The sequence below is a fragment of the Nilaparvata lugens genome, chromosome X (assembly GCF_014356525.2).
Source record: "Nilaparvata lugens isolate BPH chromosome X, ASM1435652v1, whole genome shotgun sequence".
Lineage (NCBI taxonomy): Eukaryota > Metazoa > Arthropoda > Insecta > Hemiptera > Delphacidae > Nilaparvata > Nilaparvata lugens.
The window spans coordinates 38,853,003-38,875,879 of record NC_052518.1 but is presented as its reverse complement, the minus strand read 5'-3'; the positions used below and the strand labels follow the sequence as shown (position 1 = coordinate 38,875,879).

General features: G+C 33.1%; 2 protein-coding genes across 5 annotated transcripts in view; one reads left to right on the top strand and one right to left on the bottom strand.

The window, feature by feature from the left end:
- LOC120355009 overlaps positions 1-12,217 on the top strand; it is a 39,174-nt gene extending 26,957 nt beyond the window's left edge. Inside the window, exons 2-4 of one of the 2 annotated variants that reach the window (XM_039443240.1) lie at positions 6,075-6,276; positions 10,799-10,930; positions 11,581-12,217. In XM_039443240.1, the coding sequence (XP_039299174.1) occupies positions 6,099-6,276; positions 10,799-10,930; positions 11,581-11,672 (402 nt within the window). In that variant the 5' untranslated portion in view covers positions 6,075-6,098 and the 3' untranslated portion in view covers positions 11,673-12,217. Of the gene's footprint in view, positions 1-5,992; positions 6,277-10,798; positions 10,931-11,580 lie in introns of those variants that run through there. The other variant, XM_039443239.1, reaches the window with a different exon arrangement.
- A 3,499-nt stretch (positions 12,218-15,716) lies between these two features.
- Positions 15,717-22,877, bottom strand: part of LOC111047093 (oxidative stress-induced growth inhibitor 1) — a 129,445-nt gene continuing 122,284 nt past the window's right edge. For all 3 annotated transcript variants that reach the window (XM_022332756.2, XM_039443235.1, XM_022332755.2), the window contains exon 8: positions 15,717-19,249. In XM_022332756.2, coding sequence (XP_022188448.1) covers positions 19,049-19,249 — 201 coding nt within the window. In that variant the 3' untranslated portion in view covers positions 15,717-19,048. The remainder of the gene's footprint in view (positions 19,250-22,877) is intronic.

The window sequence follows — 22,877 nt, the reverse complement described above, 5'->3', positions numbered from 1 at the left end:
GTACCTTTGAACCACCCCCACCCCCTTAGCACAAGATATAGGGGTGAATTGTATGCTAGCACATCAATATACTTGATTATAATGATAATAAAGCTGCCAGCTATTTGGTAATTTTGAGCTCGTTAGGTTATGAGCAAGTAATCAACATAAGTACTAGGGTTACTGATACATCCTCAACTTGTATGGACCATATATTTATCAGATCTCAGGATTATTCCCATTTTTTGAATGGCGCAGTTATAGAGACATCGATAAGCGATCATAAAGCCGTTGCTGTAACTCTCAGTGAAAATAATACCATGCAAAATAATAACAATTGCCAATATGAGGGTAAGTCATTTATAGATTATGATGCTATTTTATGATTTATTGATTCATCATGATTGGTATGATATTATTAGTAGTAATGATATTAACTACAAATTTGATAAATTCATAGAAACTTTTAATCTCTTCATTGTCAATTCAACTCAATCTACTGATATCAGAACAAACAAACGACCCATACGTAAATTGAAACATTGGATATCTGATGGGTTGTGTTCAGCAATTGTTACCCGTGATAACCTAGCTAAAATATCTAAAAGAAATCCAGAAAATTGCAGATTAAAAACGAATTTGAAAGCTTATTCCAAAAAAATCAAGTTCTGGGTACAATTAGAAAAAAACAAATATTACTCTTGAAAATGGAGACAGGATTATTACTGATGAAAGTGAATTCGTTAATGTGCCCAAAGAAGTGGCAACAATGATAGAAAATTACAAAATACCTTGGGAGGAGTATAGAGATATGTTTAGGGTGAGACAATGTCCAAGATCTATCTTTTTTGAGCCTGCAACTTACAATGAACTTTTACAAATAATATTAGATCTGAAAAATGGTAAAGCCCCTGGGAATGATGGAATCACTGCAAAAATTCTAAAACATGTTGCTGTGGCTATTGTAACAATTCTTGTACATATTTTTAATTTTAGTTTATCTAGTGGTCAATTTCCAAATGGACTAAAGTTGGCCAAGGTGATACCTATTTTTAAGAATGGCTCTCATTCCATTCTGGGCAATTATAGACCTATCTCTTTGGTTCCAGTGTTTTGTAAATTATTAGAGAAAGTAACAAAAAAAAAAAATAGTTAAAATTTCTAAACATGAACAATTTTTTCTACAGTCGCCAGTTAGGCTTCCGAGAGGGCTTTAGCACTGAGATGGCTCTTAAAAGCTTTATGGCTACTATATATGTTAGTCTTAACTCTAAAACTACACCCTGTGTTGCTGGTCTTTTTCTCGACATGAATATAGAAAGCGTTCAATACAGTGAACCACTCTGTATTACTTGAGAAATTGTACAGAGCGGGCATAAGAGGTGTGGCGCACAATTGGTTTGCCTCATATTTGCGTGGTCGATCACAGTTTGTAGTGATTGTGAATGCTAAGAGTGAGATCCTAAAAGTTGAATATGGAGTGCCACAGGGCTCAGTTTTGGGTCCTGTGCTATTTTTAATTTTCATAAATGACCTTTTTCAGGGCAACTTCAATGGATCCCCCGTTTCATTTGCTGATGATACAGCTTTCTCATATTGTAGCCAAGATAGTGAAAATCTTTATATTAAGATTCAGGAATATTTAAATAGATTGCTTGTGTGATTTAATTTCAACAGGCTCGCTCTCAATGTATCAAAAACTAAATATTTGATTTTCTCCATGTCTAACGCCTGGCAGTTACAATCACAATTGAAATTTCATGATGGTGCTTGTGATAAGAGAAGAAACTGTGATTGCGACATTGTAATACAGTCCGACTCCATAAAATATCTTGGTGTTGTGCTTGATGATAGGCTGACTTGGTCTAATCATATTAAAAATCTGAGAACATATCTTTTTATCCTCCTGAGAAAATTGTATTTTCTTAGAAAAATGCTTCCTCAGGCAGTCTTGAGGGAATTGTATTTTGCTTTGGTTGACTCTAGAATTAACTTTGGTATAACTTGTTAGGGCTCTACCAATTTGAAGCCTCTAGTCACCTTACAAAAATCAATAATCCGAGTGATGAAAGGTGTTAGGAGAACAGAACACTCGTTCCCAATCTTCCAATTTTACAAATGTCTACCGCTGCGGTATATTTTTGTTTTTAAGGTTCTGTCTTCTTTCTTTTTGTTATCAGGTGATCGCAGTAGGCAGGTATATGAGGTGGATCACCTATATAGCACAAGAAGTGTAACTAATAACATTTTAAGGCTTCCTAGACCACATACAACCTTTTTCCAAAAATCATTTGTTTTCCTTGGCCCCAAATTTTTCAACAATGTGCCTGATTCAATTAAAAGAACTAATAATATTTTTTCATTTAAAAAACAGATTTTCAAATGGCTTATTAGTATTTCACCAGAACTTATTGAAAGTTTATTCATTTGTAACCAATTAATTAAGTTGTAAAATAATAGCACTTGTACACATGTAATTTCTATTCTTGAATTGCATGAATGGTGTGTGAATCTGCTAGTGAATGTAGTAGGATTAACCTAAATTTTTTTCACAAGAGACTCTTACTTGCAAACAAATTTTTTATAATTTAGCAAGTAGTATTTTTGTTTTGACTTATAAATAATTATAGTGATTTTGTATGATAGTAACAAAATTCATTTTGTTTTGTTAAATCCTAGTTGGATAAGTCTATTAATCTACAAAATGTTATATAATGTAAATTGTCATTTATAATGTCAAAATAAAAAAGTTATTTTTTTTTATTTTGGGTGGGGACTTTTGATATTTTGATGTTTACCATATTTTGATGGGGACTTTTGATGTTTACCTCCTCACTACCCCTAAACAGAACTGCGGGGTCAAAAATTGTCTTCCAAACTTTTTCCTCTATACCCTCTTTTTAGCATTCATTGCCTGGACTACAATATCAGTGGGCACATAACTCAACAGAGAAACTACTAAAATAAGGTATAGTTTTTATTTAAGTCCTACACACAGCTCAATTTAGTAGAAACACGTGAGGTGATTATTTTATAAATTTTTTATTACATAAAGCAGAGTTGGAATCCATTGGAATGATTTCAGTTTTAAATAGTATTATAAAAATAAAATTACTTTTACTTTACTTATTCTGGACAATGACTTTTTGAAACAGTGGCGGCTCGTGGATTTCAAACTAAGGGAAGCCTAAAGACCATAATGCTCCAAAAATGAGACATTTTCCTACAATATTTATAATGAACACATAATTCATAATTGAAGCGTCAATTAATATTCTACATTATACTCTGGTGCAAAACGAACTGTGGTGCTGAGGTCTGCCTTCTTCTTCATCTTATGATGCGTTCGCAGACGGACTCAGATTCGAGCCAGGCTTCCTCTGAAATTGTATGGCCAGTTTCACATGGCAGAGACCTCGCTCCTGGAAGATCATATTACTGAAGATCATATTTCATATTTTGTAGCTCTCCTGTACTTTCACATGGGGATCTCACGAATAAGCCGACAGATCTAACAACTACGCCGACATTTGCTCAAAGTATGACTCATCACTTTTTCTCAAAGTCTAACTTCCTTAAAAATATAGATAGAAGATTTCTGATTTCGGATTTGGATTCAGCGACCCCAATTACTTTAAAGCGTAAGTCCCATTTTCAAAAATACCCAAAAACAAGGGAGTTATAGCTGTTTTTAATATAGCTTTCCATTATCATATGATTATATAGTACATACTAAGATAATAATACTCCTGCCTCACAAAGGGACAGGCAAAAGTTTCAAGAAGTTTTTGAACACCTGAGAAGTTTAAACATAAACATTTTTAATTTTTAAAAGTTCTAGTTTTCCAAAAAAATATTGAACTATGAAAAGATGAATCCAAATATGAAATCATAAATCATCTCCACTCATCACCCAATAAAATAGGAGGAAAAGGAATATTGTACAGTAAAATTCACTAAATTTCAGTTGTCATTCAACACTCCAATTTATCAGGTTCAAATCGTTGAATATCACTATAAATTACCAGCAATTATTGACTATTTCTTTTTAACTTCCATCCAACTTTTGGCGATTTCATTCCGGTCCTTGTAGATGTCAAGACTTTTATCCCAAAGAGCAGGTCGGTTGCAAACTGCAGTAATCAACAGCTCCACATCAAACTCAGACATCGCGTAATTACAGGTGTCAAAGTCAAGTCAAGTAAACAACTGACAAGTCAACAAGTGTCAACTGGAAAAGTGAGTGAGCAAGCACAGTGCTGCCATAATGCGAAAAGCATAACCATTGTACCAACTATTCTAAATTATCATACTGTATTTCATGAAGCCATGCTTTGTTAAAGCCAGTTACTCAGAAAGCGTTTTTCTGTTGTTCGATGTTTTGTCGTCCTTATGAATTCTGTTGAAGCAAACATAATGTTATTTAAGAAGTTGTGCTGAACCTGTATAAAGGTATAATTTTACGAAATTCTATGTACATGTAACTGGATTTAGAAGATCAATACGATAATGTGCTCTATTACAATTTAATCACAGAAATGTTTAAGTGAAAACGTTGGGCGCAAACCTTCTGCCATGAGGAGACAAATAAATTTATGAAAAGCTTGATAGCTTGAATAGTGATCTGATATTTGTTACACGTTTTTAGTCTAAGACATAATATGTCTTAGACTAATTTTTAATGTTTCTTCAATCGGCAGGAAAACTTTGGTTTTTCAAAGTTATCTTACTCCCTTATTTTGGGGTATTTTCAGAAATCAAGTTAAGTATCCTACCAAATTTCCTACACGAATACAGTGTAAGTTGTATTATAATAGCTACAGTACTTACGTACTGTATAGTACAGTACCTGTTCGTTTTTACCGTATAATTATATGATAATAGAAAACTTTATTAAAAACAGCCATAACTTCCTTGTTTTCGGATATTTTCGAAAACGGGACTTACGCTTTAAAGAATTTGGGGTCGCTGAATCCAAATCCGAAATCAGAATCTTTCTATCTTCATTTTCAAGAAAGATAGTTTTTGAGAAAAAGTGGTGACCGGAGAGACGTAGAATCACCATGTGAAAGTGACGATTTTGTCCGCTAGTATCTCGATCCAAGCCGGTTTCTGGTTTCTGCTTGCCTCGAGGGGAATAGACATGACAAAACGAGGTTCCTGGATAGGAGTCACCATGTGAAAGACACGATTTGACTCAATGTACTTTGACAAAAAAACGTGAACACTGTTCAGTGTTCAAGTTGCACGTCTCCTATCGTGTGAAAGTAGCCTATGTGTCTGCCTATATTCTATTATATATACTAGTAGGCAGGAATAGCATGAACTGTTAGATGCGCGAGAGGAGAGATAATGGAGTGAGAGTAGGGAGGCCGCTCGAAACTAAGAGAGGGGAGGTGGCTGGAGCTTGTTGTTGAGACGGAAAGGCTCACTGTCGCCTTTCCTACTGCTTATGCTATTAGGCATATGCAAACCGGAGCGATGTGCACCGTACGGAGGTCAAGTTGTGACTGAGTCAAATGCTTCCCCCACCACTAAAATTCTCTCTCGGGCTACTGCGCATCTTGAACTCAGAGCTCATGCTATTCCTGATGGGCAGTACATGCGTTATCATGGCAACCGCGTTTTTCACTGTACTATTCTATTCCTGTCGGACTCAGCGTTGAAGCGGGCTTCCTTTGGCCATCTATATGCCTTCTTTGCTATGCGATGCGTTCTATATACCATCACGCTTCCCGCCACCATTTAAAGCTTGTTTTCTACATTCTCTCATTAATGATATGTTATGAAATCTTATCAATACCAATAAATTATTCATTTATAATTAATATTCTAAATTTGAGAATCAACAATATCAGCTGAATAATAGGCCAGTAGGCCTAACAACAATAAAATATAAGGAAAATACGAGCAAATATCAGAGGAAGCCCGGCTTCCCTTGCTTCCTCTGACGGGCCGCCACTGTTTTGAAATGTGAATTTTTTATGTCAATGTATTTCTGTAACACTTTTGATACAGAACATTTAGTACAGAAACACCTTTAACTGTTCCTGTTTTATAATATAGATTTGATGAGTGTTATTCTTAATTCACAGGCATACCCCGTCGTATTTGCGTTAATGAAAAGAAAATCTGCTGATGCAAATAGGGTGATTTTGGATTTTCTAAAGGAAATGTATCCGATAGTGAATCCCCGACTCGTAATATCGGACTACGAGGCTGGAATCAAAGTTGCAATGAAAGAAGTATTCCCCAATGTAACCCGGCCACAAAGGATGCTGGTTTCACTACTCGTAGGTTAGTAGATTAAGTGATAACTAAGTGAGTTGGATAACAGTTTAGTAAGTTCGTGTTAAAAATATTGCTCACAATGTTAACATATTATAACCAATAAGTGGTTTTGTTATATTGTAGGGAAGTAAATTTTTAAGGTAATTTGTAGGTTAGATGCCTGAATCTAGGGGACCGGAATTGCACAGGGGCCCGAGAATCCTGCCGCCGGGCCCGGAGGTTTACATTGAATAATTCTGAGAACTATACAATGATGGAACAAATTGTTTTTAATGTGTATATATTTCCAGCTATTAATGTTACCTACAACATAACTGTAACGTACGGAAATGAAGCTGATTTTACTGCTATTCATATTTCGATACTTTGTTTACATATTTTCTGACTGAATTAGACCCAAAAAAGGCTACTCCAATAATATTCATTGTTCTATCAATTTTGAATTAGTACCATATTCGATATAAATTATTTGTTTTACAGTGCAATTTTAGACGAATCCAGCGACTAGGTATGCATAACGTATACATCAGTATATGGAAAATGCTTCTGTGAAGTAAAGTGTAAAAATGCTTATGGCACTGGCCCTTATGCCTCCCCATCTCATTGAGAGGGGGTTTATGGGATAAAAGCGTATGCTCAGGACATTTAAGAGACACTATGGAGCCTGTGTTTACGTATAAGTAAATATCCTCATGACAATCATGTACTGAGGAACTGCAACAAATGTCCAGTACAGAATATACGACGATGAAATAGACTGTGAATTCCAGGTACCCGGTTGAGTTTTCTCTTGATATGAACGATTTCAACGACCTATGTGACAGTTTAGGGAATGATGTATTTATAACGGAAGAAATAGATGATTACTTGAACTATGATTTGCATTTGAATAGGGAAAATTCGAACATAATTAATTGCTTCAATCTTCTTAGTATGAACATTCGAAGTATCTATAAAAAATTTAATGATTTTTTGGTAGTACTAAACAACTTTAAACTAAAGTTTGATATTATAATTGTCACAGAGACATGGTATTCTGGTAATAAACCGATTGAGTTTAATATAGATGGTTATAGTTTGGTTAATAAGCCTACAAAATTGAACAAGTGTGACAGCCTATGTATTTATCTAGAAAAATGTTTTGAATTTAGGGTGTTGGATAGTGAATTGTTGGATGCTAACATGATTAGTATTTTGGTTGAGTTGGCAAGGAATTTAATATTACAGATAGTTGCGATATATAGGTCACCAAATAGTAACACAGATAACTTTATCAGTAACTTGAACGACTATCTGAGTTCTCTCCCAAAAGATAGAAATGTTGTTCTCGTTGGAGATATTAATATAGATATTTTGAGAACTGACCGACTTACACTAAGTTACTTAAATGTAATGAGTGGTAACGGCTTCAAGTCGTTTATTAATGGACCAACTAGGAGTATTGATGATAGTCACTCGTGCATTGATCATATATTTTTTAAAGATACATCAAATAATTCAATTAAAACAGAAACTGCTAGTATTCTTAAAGTAAATGTTAGTGATCATTTTGCAACTGCGCTGCATTTAAGTTCTAATCACAATCATAACGAAAGAAAAATCTCTTGCTCAAAGAAATATAATTACTAAAATAGATTTAACTAAACTGGAAACTTACTTAAAAAATGAAAAATGGTTGTTTCTGTATGATCAAAATAGAAATAATAATGATAACAATAATGAAAGTAACAATGATAATCACAAGAAGGTGGACACGTTGGTTGAAAACCTTACTCATAAAATGAAAAATTATATAGAGCTTTCTTCTATAGAGGTTAAGCTTAATCACAAAAACCTGTCATAGAAGATGAAGTAAAGATGTAATATATAGTCTAAAAAGCAATACTAGTCCAGGCATAGATGGCATTAATAGTAAGATTTTGAAAAAAAAATAGCGCCTTTTATAGCTTGGCCGTTAACTTTTATAATAAATAAATGCTTTGAAAGAGGATTTTTTCCAACTTCATTCAAGATTGCTAAGATTAAACCACTTTTCAAATCAGGGGATAGGAAACTTGCAGAAAAGTATAGACCAATTAGTTTATTAAGTTCATTGACTAAAATAATGGAGAAATTGATAAAAAACAGATTATCAAGTTTTTAAACAAACACAAAATAATAGAAGAGAATCAGTTTGGTTTTTAGAGTAAAAAGAGTACAAATGATGCTCTGATCAAATTCTCTAACGCGGTTTCGGATCGTTTGAACAAAGGAAAGAAAACCCTAGTTATCTTCCTGGACCTAGCAAGAGCTTATGACACTGTGTCTCACGATAAGTTATTGGACAAATTAGAGTGGGTGGGCATAAGAGGATTACCTTTGAAATTGTTCAAGAGCTACTTGTCAAATAGAGCACAGATTTTATCACTCAATGACTCAGTAAGTGAAATACCTCTTTCATGCTATGGTCTTCCTCAAGGCACTGTCTTATCACCAATCCTCTTCCTGTTATATGTGAATGAAGTACTAAGATTAGAGTTGAATGGAGGGGAAGTATATTCATTCGCAGATGGCACAGTGTTGTTGTATGGGGGTGAAACATGGAATGAGACCTATGAGACGGCCTCTAAAGGCGTCTCTACACTAAAAAGATGGCTGGATTTCAACTCCCTTAGTTTTAAATATTGAATAAAACAAAGTATATTGCTTTTTCAAGGAGTATTGCTGGAAGAGAAGAAACGAACTGTGTACTTAAACTGCACATTAATTGTGAGAATTTTAACAATAATTTAGCTGCATGTAACTGCCCTGAAATAGAAAAAACCAGCCACATCAAATACCTAGGTATAATTATAGATGAAGGATTCAAATGGAAAAGACACATTGATTATTTGTGTGAGCGACCAAAAATAATTAATAAATTACCTCGACGAATAAGAACATCAACGAAACAGATACAATATAAATATAAATGTTATGACTCAGATCTGACAATCATCCGTAAGCAGCTTATTTATATAGCACCAAAAATAATTAATAAATTACCTTCAGATCTCATTGAATTTCCATGTATCAAAACTGTCCCTAATAACATAAGAGATTGGATTTGCCAGAATTTGTATTTTGATTTGAATATTTTGTGATTTTTTTCGTATAGGTATTGCGATTTGCCAAGATTTTTATTTCAATTTGAATATTTTGTGTTTTTTTTCGTATAAGTATTACGATTTGCCAGAATCTTTATTCCAATTTGAATATTTTGTTTTTTTTTTCGTATGGGAATTACGATTTGCCAGAATTTTTTATTTTCAATTTGAATATTTTGTGATTTTTTTCTGTTTTTATAAGAATATTATGATTTTCCCTCTTCCCATCTACCATGAAATGCGTTCTACATACCCTGTTTACACTGTATTTATGGATCACTATATGAATAAGAGAGTACCATACTTATATAGTAGGTATATTAAGATAGGTACTCTAGAGAATTTTTTAATTTTTTTTGTTGTGAATTTTGTTTCGATTCTTCGTTTCATAATTTAATATTCTGTATAAATATTTGCTTCTGTGCTAAATCAGGTTAAGCGTATTATAATTTCATCTCCTACTCCCACTGGCGAACAAGTCATCTCATGCCAGTGGTTTTTTCACTTACCGTTTATTATTATTACACTTTGGTTGGCTTGTATTGTCATGTTGAGCTTTGTTTGATTTATGTATATGTATTTATGAGTGTGGAATAAATTAATTTGAATTTGAATGTAAATACAGTCAAATATTTTTCTGATACATTGAATTTATGAAACTGTCACACCGTATTTACTGTTCTGTTTTTGAAATAAACCCGTCGCAGCAGTGGTTCGGACTATGCGAATATTTTTTATAAAAAAGCTAGGCAAATTTGCCTGGCAGATCTTTTCGAAAAGTTGACATGCGAAAATATTTTCAATTTACAGTATACCTATTTCTGTAGTCCAAAGTTCCCTAATGAGAAACCGGACACAGTCGTAAGGTTATAGTCGGCACAATATTTTTTATTTACACTTTTAACTTTTCACTTCGAAATAAAGTTCTTTTTGGTGTTGACAAGATCAAACTGGTGACATAAAAAAACATATACAAAACTGAAAAAAACAAAAACCACTAAGCCAAGTTAAAAAAAATAGATTCAGAAAATAATAATAAAATTTAGAGCCGAAAATTTATATTTCCCTGATGATTCTGATATACTTACCGAATTTTAATCATGCTCCCGATTACTGTAGTTTGCACATCAACTGCAAATAGATCTACCAATTTCGCCCAAATACAGGGAATGTAAATATCTAGCTTTAAGCAATAATGTACTTCTCATGAAATGTACCTTTATATTATACCTTATCTAAAGCTTAACAAACTTAATTGCATAAATATTTTCTGTTTCATTTTATAAACCAATTTTTGAAGCCTAGCTATTTATAATCTAATTGGAGTCATATGTCCCTATATTCAGTAGTGATGCTATGAAAAATTAATAAAGTTCAAATTTATTTGTCATAACATGTTATAGATTTGGACGAGCAAGCGAATGTTCCAGTCGCCAATGAGGTCCGTGATAGAGACGACCAGGAAGGGAGTGGCCGCCAAAGAAGAAGAGTGGAGAGGCAAGGTGGACCTAGGGGTGGTGAAAATCTTGATCAAGGTAAATTTTTATGTTGGAAGAATTAAAAACGTTGTTTTAACAAACATTGCTCTAACTATTGGCGAAACACAATATTAGGCCTACCAAAATCATTTTGATATACAGTGTCTCGTAACTCTATGAGAATACTTATACTTATTGTGGTACTCATTGAAATAAACAGAAAAGTTCCCAAAAGCATTCTCCAGAAGATTGCACCTTTTTCTCCAAATTTTATAATTTTATAACTTTGTGCGGGCTAATGAGGGTACTGAAATGTTCAATCCCTATGTATATCTTCAATATTCACTTTTTTGGTAAGGGCTACTTTTTGCACTCACTTGAAAATAACATTAAAAGTCGGAAAATGCTGTGAGGAATTAAATTGAGTTGAAAAAATCCTACCTTGATTTTCAATTTACATGTAAATACGAGGAGGCGTAGCTCAGAAAAAGTGAATATGTACATCAAAATGATATCAGATGGAAGAACTAACGTTTATCAAAGATTTAATTTCCTATTGACTATCAAATATGATTTTTTATTACAATAAATAATAAAATATCCATAATCATTAATGATTTATTAACGACATTATCCTATAATATCAAGCGGACAATTTCCGCTAGTTATATAACAATTAATGAAATGTGACTATCAATTATTTTTAGATGCTGCACTTTTGGTGGTGGTTGTATCACCATACAAAAATTATAAAGTTGTACCTACGGTGCAGCAGCCAAACGACTTCATGAATTTGTAGGAAGTTGTGAGGCAAGCCGAGGCGATAGGTTTGGGTCCGCAATTATCTGCACAACCAGGAACGGAATGTACCGAAGACGATCCGAATAGTTGCTCGGCGTGCAAATGCATGCGAGCAACGATGGTTTGTAGCCCCTGCGGCCACGCAGTGTTGTGCTGTGGCGTTTGTAAATGTGGAGGTAAATCGGGTGACGGCGGCCGATGGCAGCGTTATACAAACCCATATCAGACTCCCACTGACATGCCCGGCATGCACAGCCATAATAGGCCAACTGATAAGGATTTTTGGCAATAACTAATGCGTAGGCCTAACTCTCTATATGGATTATCAAAGTTTTACATTACTTTTTTGAAACACAAATCATTTCATATTATTTTTAGTTAATCATTACATTATTTGATTATAGTTGGTTGGATTATGGATTAGGATTTGATGTAGGCTATAACTGAATACCATGAGTCTTGATATGAAAAGCATGAAACGAGAATTAAAATCTGTTACAAATTTCAATTTCGTTTATTGCCAATAAGAATATTCAAGACATATTAAAAACTCTTTATTATATGACATATCATTAAAAATATACGGTAATTAAATAAACAGAATAGATTTTCCATGATTATCCATCATATAAGATTCTAAATGAATAGATTTTCCATGTGTACATCATAATTATGGAGCACCCCATATCACTGACCCATATTGTAAAACTGATTGAACTATGGCATGATAAACGGTTTTGAAGTTATTTAAATTCAACATTTTGTTTAGTTTATAGAATTTATAAGAAATATAGTTTAGTTTTTTTACACAGAAAAGTTATGTGAGATTGCCATTTAAAGTTTTCATCTATTATTACTCCAAGATATTTAGTATTATTTACTTTTTCTATTTCTGGGCAGTTACATATTGAATGATTTGTGCAAAGTGAATGCAGTGTCAGCTTGAAACGATTTTCTGGTTGGCCAGTTGAATTTGATGAAAATGTTATAGCCTATATTTTGCTTTTTTTACATTCAAACTCATGGTATTCATGTCAAGTCATCTTTTGTCTGTCAATATATCACTTTCTACATCGCTGAACAAGCTCCTCCAAATACCAAACACAGTACCTACCTTGTGGTAAACCATAAGATGCAAGGATTAGGGTGCTTTTCTGTAAATTTAAAATCAATATTTGGGATCCATCCTGTAAATAGCTTTTAAATAAATATTAAGTAATTCCCCTTATTAAATTTTTTTTTGTATATTTTTAAAAAGTTTGTAATATGGTATTGTATCGAAAGCTTTGATAAGTCTAAAAATATTGACATAGTTTTGTTTTTGTTATTTAAATTATTGCTAATCTGATTCACAAAACTACTCAATGCATCTTCTGTGCTTTTATTTCTTTGAAATCCAAACTGCTGTTTTTCTATAACATTGTATTTGTCTAAAAAGTTGATTAATTAGCTTTTCAACTATTTTAGCTAAATTGCTTAAAAGGCTGATCGGTCTGTAGTTATTGGGTTTAGTTTTGTCACCCCCCTTGAATATTGGTTTCAGCTTTGCAACTTTAAAATGATCAGGGAAAGTCTGTGTTAAAAAATGTTATTAATAATATCAGCTAGAGGCGCCGAGCAATTTGTTTCAATGTAAAGTTGAATATGTTATCTGTATCAGGACTAGCCTTATTATTCAATTTAGATATAATTTCTACTACATGTGAAGCTTCAACTGGAGTTAGAAACCATGAGTTTTGAAGGGTACTTTGGTTATTAAATTACAGATCCTATGCATTTTTACTAATATGTATATTAATGCTAATATGTATATTTTTTATATATGTTATGCCATTGGAATTGCTCTTGCAGTCTCAACTTCCGTTGTAATTGAATCAAGTAATAAATAGTACAATGATTTTTCACATTATTATTTTGTGAGTTTTTATTTTTTCATCCTGTATTAAACATTTGATATTATGAGACTATATAAATCCTAATAATAATAAGAAAAAGTAGTTAGTACCTTTCATTATGAATCAGAAATTATTCATTGGCTTCTTGTCATCGGTAACTAACGATAAGAAGACAATAACAATTTAATCCCAATATAAGGGAACGATGTTAATAATGTCTCAACATTTTACTCCGCAAATGAGAATTATTGCTAATTGTACCATTACAGCACTAAATGATAAGGGGTTCAACATTATTATCCAGTTGGAATGAGCAGGGAAGGTTATCTTATCTTATCTTTGACTTGATGAGTCAATATGAATGTGTTCATGGGAGGTTGCGGTACATGTACGATTTCGACCAAAGACACGAAAATGCGTTCGGTGGGAGCTTTTTTTTTTTTTTAAGATTACGTCCTAAAGACTCCAGTCATGGAGTATAAGACAAGTCATGTTATTACATAATAATTCTAACACTACGTAGTTCAACCTAGTTTAGGTTTGAAAGGAATTCTTGTACACTATAAAAAGCTCTATCAACTAAATATTGTTTTTTGAAAATCTTCAAATCATCATTACTTTTCAAGATTTGAGGTAGCTTGTTATAAAATTTCCTACCAATATAATCTGGTTTTTGTTCAAATAACCTACTATTGTGACCCATTATATGATAATCTGCTCTGTTTCGCGTATTATACTCATGAACATCTGAATTCTGGATCACACCACTCGTTTTCACATGCATTACAACTTCATATACATACAAAGATGGCACAGTTAATAGACCAAGCTTTTTAAATAAAGGCCTACAAGAGTCTAACCTATTCACTTTCTCTATACATCTGAGTGCCTTCTTTTGACAGTTTAGGTACCGGTCGCCATCTTGGAACAGAGTGGAGTGGTGCATGCTCACTTGCACCACGTACATGCTCACTTGCACCGCTCGAAGAGTATGTTCCACAAAACCGGTACCGGGATCAACGCTTCTTATTGGTCGAGAGTTAAAGCGTTGGTTGTCTGCTGTTTTGTTAGGTTATGTTTTCACATCCAGAATCTATAGACTAAAAAAGGATGAGTCGTACAAAGTATTTTATTCCATTGATGGAATCAATTATTACAGGATAGTCGAAAAGCAAGAAATTCATTCATTATTAATTTGCTGGAAAGTTTATTATTTTTCAACTTTATCGACTATTCTACTAAACTAAGATGTGTTTATGTTATATATTATTCGGAATATTATATTTTGTTGATTTATTCCTAGGCTAGGATCTATCCTGATAAATGTCTGGATAGTAGACATAAATCAAGAAACTTTAATTATTAACATTTTGCTGATATTCCTTAAAAAGTTTTATTCATTAACACTAATTGCATAGAAAAAGTAGTCGAATTTTCATTGATGACAGCACGAGCCATCATTAATTATTTAAAAAAACGTTTTAAGGAAAAACATGATTAGCCCAGTGCTTCTATAAGAACTAATCAATACTCCAGCTTTGTTGTGATAAGATAACATAGGTCTGTTGCAAGCTACATAAAAGATAATATTGGTTTGGACAAGCTTGTAGGTATAATAAATTTAAAAAAATATATTTTTTCAAATTATAAATTAATAATTATTATTGATTCAATAATAATAAATAATAGCTGAAATGTTCATATTGATAACACCTTTATTATTTTGTCCACCAATCTGTAAACGATAAATATCAAAAGTACGCGCCAAAAACGGTGAACCAGAATTCGATTTTCGTTCGGTGGGAGCAAGTAGTGGTGCACCAGTCACGTGGTTTCTGGTTACTGCTCACTTCGCCGAAGCCGTACATGCACCGCAACCTCCCTTGAACACAATCTATGACAACATTGATTTAGCTACGTATGGAACGCATATATATATATTTTCACTACGTTGGTAGTGAAAATCGACTCAAGAGACACTAGACTGGAGAGCTAGATGAAGTAGAGTTATGTATATCCTCTTTGCGGTGGGGGTTCAATCTAGTAAGTTAGTTTGATTGTAATAAAATCTTTATAACCCAAAGTATTGATTTTACATCGTTGAATACACTGCAAAGAAAACTGGAATACAAAATGAAAAATCAATATTTATCAAAACAACATTGTTTAATATTACGACTTAAAGAACACCTTATGCTCAGTCTATTTCAGTTAAATCTACTAACTGTATAATACAACAGAATTATCCATTGTGCAAAGCATAGAAAATGATAGAGTATTTATTATTTACACATAATTTTGGAAATCACATTTAGTTTTATCTTACACATTGAAATCAACAAGTTAAATAGTATAAAGTCATATATTTCTCCACAGTTAACACTGTTCTGTATTCCAGATTTGGACATTTTGAAATCCACTAAACTACTTTGAATTTGAATTATGATTTAACAGATTTAAAAAAAATATATATCATTCTTGAAGTTTTTCCATAAATTTGAGTTAACCATAGACTGATAATAACCTAATTACCAGAGACTGTAAAAACCAAAACCAGTTTCTCGATCTTTCAAAATAAATTTCTGGCTTAACAATATCTGGTCTTTTTATTCAAAATGGAGTCCCATAATATCACCTTCACAACTTCTCAGAGAATATAAATTCGATATTATTTTATAGTTACTATTGAAAGAGCTGATTTTTTCAAACTAAGTGAAATACTAAATGATACAAGTAAAAATTCATTTCAAATTGATAGCAAGTCTTGCAAAGATTTTAATAAGTCAATACATCAATCACATGGAATATTATAAGATTCTTTAGAAAATTGACAAGAAATTTTTTGACAATTGAAAATTGTTTTTTGACAATTGCAAATTGTCTTTTGAAATTGAAAATTGTCTTTTGACAATTTAAAAGTAATTACTGCGATCCAAACATTATACTCATACTTTTCACTAATTTGTCATTTATTAAAGCCAACACATTGCATGCTTATCTGCTAAGCTTTCTATCTAGAAACAATGTTCATATTAATTTATTATAATAATATTTAGTATTCAAATAAAGCTTTAATAAAGGCATAACTTTTATTATTTAAGCTAAGAAACCTCTTGTTTGAAAAAAGGCTCTCCTACCCTACTTATAAATAATTGAGTGAATAGGCTAAGTAGTTTTATGATGATAGTTGTAGTTTCACTGACGTTAGTAGAGTTAGTACATTTCAATCATAATAATAATCATCATCTTATATAGAATTATAAACTTGTACTTTCATTTGAACCATTCGATCACATTAACTTAATTTGTAACTACATACAGATCGTTATAATTGACTGCTGATATAATCGAATAATATTCAAATTGAATCGAATAATAATAATAATAATATCTGTAAGTGTAATACCAGAAAATTAATGATTGACTGCTGATATAATCGGATAATATTCAAATTAAATCAAATAATAATATCTGTAAGTGTAATGCCAGAAAATTAATGAAGCATCATTGCTTTTGAAAGCCAAAACTGAATACCACCAAACAACAATTTTGGTTCGCAGAATTCTCTGTTGATTGTAACAGAGGTTTAAAAATTTCTGCAAGAATATTTTTTGATACTACAATATTGCAATAATTTGATACGAAATTTAGTTTTGCCTATTTGAATGTACCTGTGTCACGCAAAGCTTTTGAAATCACATAAGACAACAGTTTTTTCATATAAATTGAATACATTTATTTTTGTGAAAATTTATTTACTTTGAAAAATCAGATTCATCATAAATATATTATTGCACAAATCGACTAAAACTAACATTAATGGGCAGTTTTATTCTGCGAATTCTCGCTACTTGAAAACTTAATTCACCAAAGTCACATGTAATAAAGATCAAATTATAGTTTCTATGAGCCCAAAAAATTTGGCCAACTAACTTGGAAATTCGGATAAGGATTATCACTATCTACAAAAATTTCATTTAAACATGATAGTAGGGCTATACCACTTTGACAATATTTTTATTGATCTATAGGCACAAGGAATATTTGCCAAATACTTCTAATTATATAAATTTAGATGTTTGGCTGATGATCCCACATCCCATTTTAACAAAACTTTGCGTTTTGTCATAGTAATTACACATTAATTTTCTACAACACATGATTAATATTTAACTTTATTCAACTCTATTATTTAGTTAATTAACTCCAACTTCAATTATTTATCGCTATAAGTTGGATTTAAATTATTGATATCGATAAAGACTGTTTTGAGCTTTGCCAGTACTCTTCGTTAACTTGTAAAATGAATTCATAGATAAATTAATAAGAAATGAATATTTATTAGGAGATTCAAAAGCGTTGGCTTATAACTTTGCGAACCAGAATTGTCAGTAAAGCTATTGATAGTTTCAAATTTACGACTCAACAATTTTGAACATATGACTATTGAATCAACCCTTAAACGCTGGATTGCCACATATCAATATCAATATCAATGTGTGCGTGTCTGATGCAGTAAAAATATAATTTACACAAGTTCTAATTGGTCTGTTCCCACTCAGCCCGGCCGAGCGAGTCCCATTAGAACTCATGGTGATAATATTTCCACTGTACCGGACACGTACACTGATACTGATATGTGGCAATCCAGCTTTAATTGGATGTAGGTCTATGTTGTCAATAATGTATATTACATTAGGCTCGGTTCGATATCGGATTAACATCAAATTATAGGTTTGTCGCTCTTTATCTCAACACATACAACCTTATTCCGCTTGTTAATAATGCGTGCTACTATGAAACATTGCAAATCCTGATGTACATTTCTATGAAGTAGGCCTACAGTTTACAATTGAAATTTTAACAATTAATTGCTAACAACTTCAAATTGATCAATGTAGATAAGGATAACCTGATTTCTCATGATGACTGATTGGTGTTATTCCAAGCAATTAATTGGTTCTTGACTATAATAAATTTAAGTCCCTGCAACTTGAAAGATATAGTTGGTGTTATTCCAAGAGCTTGATTGTTTCTAGACTATAACAGATTTTTGTCACTGACAATAAGAAAATGTTGTCAATTTCAAAGCAATATAAAATCTAATCCTAAAATCTATATCTTCGGTTGGCCATTACAAAAAAGTACAGTTATTTATGACAAATTGAATAAAATATGATTTTCGTAAATAAAATATTATCTGTTAGTTTAAGTCTACAAGTCTCACAGTGCAGAGAAATGTCTGACAGTTTTAAGGCCTGCTCCATTCACCATTTCAACTGAAATAGTACCGTATCTAGAAAAAATTTGATGTTACATAATACCAAGGCATATTCCCTGACAATAAGTACACAAGAATGCTGTGCATTCGATTATCTTTGGCATTGCTTTGTAGCTTGAACAAAAAGCATTCCACTGGACTGCGTGGATTAGGAATCGTTGCGAACAAGGAATGTCAAAATAGGATGATCGTTTTGCATCACGCACATCTTTCAAGCTTTCGCTTACGGTGAATGCCATGTACGACTGCGAAGGTCCCTCCCACGATGAATCGCACAAAGTTGTCCCCGGACAGGGGTCCCACTGCGTACAAGCCTTCCTCCGCATTCACCACGGATCGATTCCATGGATTCACCAGAATTGGATTCGAGCGACAATCCACTGGACGGTTGACGTTCAACTGTTCACAAATCAACATACATAGGCTAATTCAAATAAAAATCTCTTGAGTACATATTGATATTGTGGAATTCCTTCCTTCGCAGTTTTTATGGATTAAGTATCATCTCCAACATTTACACATTTCAAATTGACACAGAATTTTCAGTTCAAATTCAGATCCTTTCACCCTTTGTCCTAATTGTTTTTGCGATTAGTGAAACACTTTTTCGAAATAACTTTTTTAACTTCTCATGGAATAATGTACATAAAAATTTTAGCGATGGAGATGAAATTTTAATCAAGTGAATTAAATCCGCTTCATTTTCCCCATTTTGATTATAGAAAATATGATAAATAAAGACGAAATCCGTAATTTGTTTACATTTGAGGTCCACTTTATAATGACAGTGTTTGATTAGCAATGGTATTGCAATCCTTGTCTATCATTCAACAAAGCGGATAGCGCTATCTCTTTCTCGCTTTTGAAGAATTATGTTTTTAAATTTTATCGCATTATTCTTGTTTATACTGTACTGAACTGCAGATAAAAGTATTTGTATTATTTTTATAAAATGGCAAATAAATAAAATTGAAAATTATTTTCTCTTCTCTAATAATATCTGTGACATATATGCTTTTAGATTTGTTTTACATTTTACAATAATATGCTCGCTTATGAACTCTAATACCCGGTTTCTTGAGTTCTTATTAAATCGTTGAAAGGACCATTGAAGTTGAAGTTACATCATATTTCTAAAGCATTATTACACAGGTAATTTCTATCACCTTACTTATTTTCAATGTCTTATTAAATGATATGTGATGAATTTTTAATGTTGAATTGTTGATAAAATATCTCGTTATTATTATAGAAGCGAAGAAATGTGCAATGAAAATTTTGCTGTTATACTGATTGAGCTACGAAAACATGGACATACAGCGCACCAGGTTCATTTTGTCACCAACATACAACAAAATGTTTCTAAAAAGAGTACTTGTAACGTACAGCTTACAGTTTTTAAGCTGATTTAATAAACTCCTGAGGCCCTTTAATTAAAACTGGCCAATGAACCCTTCGAGGATCGGGTACTGTTCTGTCTCAGGAAGAACTGGATCGCATCATCATGGTGACGGGAAAACCCGTCAACCAAGGGGAACCATAGCTTCTATGGTGACTCCGCCCATGGGAGTAGCATGGCCTATGGGTGTATGGTCAGGTGGAGACTCCAGACTATGAGAGATCATCTGGACTCTCAGTCTCCGTAATTTTTTTTCAAAATTTAAATTTCAACGGTATGTAATTTTAATACGGTATGTAATGTGGGTCGCCGTCAACCTGTCTCCCCGACAACTAGTCTCCTCGCTATTTTGATCACAGGCGTCAGTAAATCCCCTGGCAAAATATACCATTGCCGTCAACTAGTCTCCCCGACAGTAAATCCCCTACTAGAACGAAGGAGACTAGTTGTCGGCAATGGTATATTTTGCCAGAGGATTTACTGACGCCTGTGATCAAAATAGCGAGGAGACTAGTTGTCGGGGAGACAGGTTGACGGCGACCCACATTACATACCGTATTAAAATTACATACCGTTGAAATTTAAATTTTGAAAAAAAAAATTACGGAGACTGAGAGTCCAGATGATCTCTCATAGTCTGGAGTCTCCACCTGACCATACACCCATAGGCCACAACTAGTCTCCTCACTCGCTCACGACAACTAGTCTCCCCGACAGTAAATCCCCTGCTGGATAGGCCTATGAGGGGTCTGGTTGTCGTGATCGTATCCGACAACTAGTCTCCCCGACAGCTAATACCCTATTGAACATTAGAACCAGCTTGAAGCAGGCGGGGAAGTAGTACAATCACAGATACTGTTGTACACATTCTATGAATTCAAACAGTGTAGAATTTGACAACATATTTGTGTTTTTATTCAATTATGGAACGGTTCTACAATATTGTAGAATCAGTCGAATTTCTATGAATTCGATTATTAGAAGAAAAGCTTGTTGAAGTTGTCACTTCTATCACTGCAAACATAAAATTAAAAAAATAAACTATAATTCTAAAATAAACTTCCGACTGACTTGGAAATTTTCCTTATTGTATTGGCAAGCAGTTTCAGAATGAATTTGTAAGTCTTGCAAGTGATTCCTGCATGTATGCATGGAATATAACATATATATATATATATAACGTGGACCTCACTATAGCGTCAACTAGTCTCCCCGACAGTAAATCCCCTACTGGTTCAGAGGGGACTAGTTGTCGGGACCGTAGACGACAACTAAGCTCCTCGGTCGCTGACGACAACTAGTCTCCCCGTCAGTAAAGCTCCTCTTTCAGGAGCTTAATGACGCCGTCAGTAAATCCCCTCGAATGTGGTTTCAAAAGGAGCTTTACTGTCGGGGAGACTAGTTGTCGGGGAGACTAGTTGGCGCGTTCCCGTAATGTTTTACAGACACATTTCTTGTAAATTAGGATTTCGATATTGGAGTATTGATTGTAATATCGATATTGGAATATCGATTAATTATCATTCCATTAAAGAGCTGTTTTTGTCTTTTATAAAAAAGTTTGATTAAAAAATAAAAACTTAATGTGAAATTGGATTGAAATTTTTGAATTTAAAAATCGTTAGTTTAATATGATTTAGTAACTGATAATTCGATAAATTCATCTATATACAGGGTTTTCTGAAAAAAAGGTGCCCATAGGTCAGGGCGTTTATCCTCTCATCAAAAGAAGAAAAAAGTTCTAACTAACATAGGTCTGAAAATGCTTATTTACCAAGTTATACAGAGTGTAACTGGACCAAGTTTCACGTATTTCGTCACATATCTTAAAAATTACTGTAGCTAATGGTCTGGAAACGGTTTTATTCAATTTCTCAGTTCATTTTACATAAAGTACACTGAATTGTACAACTTAATTAACAGCCAACAAATACCCGTAGGGCTTCGTTTCAACAGGGGCACAGAAATTCAGACGAAATCTTCCACTCTGTTTAACTTGTTAACTAAGCATTTTCGGACCTATGTTAGTTTTTTCTGCGTTTTCTCACATTTTTCAAAAACTAATTGAGAGAAAATGTTCAAATTTGGTAAACAGGCTCAGCTGAGGTATAGAAATATTGTTTTTGATTTGTTTTGTTATAACGCCCAAGTTCCGCTCAAGATCAGCAGTTTTTGAGCGTTTTCTAGGTCTTCTCAGAACTAATTTACAGATAATGTTTAAAATTGGTTCAGCAAGAGTCTAGAAATTTTATCTTGGGATGACTTCAGAATTACGCCCACGATAGGTGGATTTTCCACCTGAGGGAAGGTAAGTTTTCAAGTAGTTCAAACTTAGCTGGATAAAGACAGAGGGTCACCCCCCCTGTGGGGGGGGGTTAGTGCTGAGGTTGGTGTTCCTTAACACCCTTAAGAAAGGGTGCTGTGCTGGGTATCAACATAAAAATATCATTAGAGATTCTGAGTTCTGAGGATAGAGCTTGTTGCTCAGTTTCAGAAAAAGTTGAGTTGGGTTAGGAAGGGTGACTGATCCCTTGACAAATGGATTTGCTATTGAATTTACTGAAAAAAATTATTCTTGTAGCTTTTTGATAAGATTAATGGTTTCTTAGTTATTCAAGAAATAAAAAA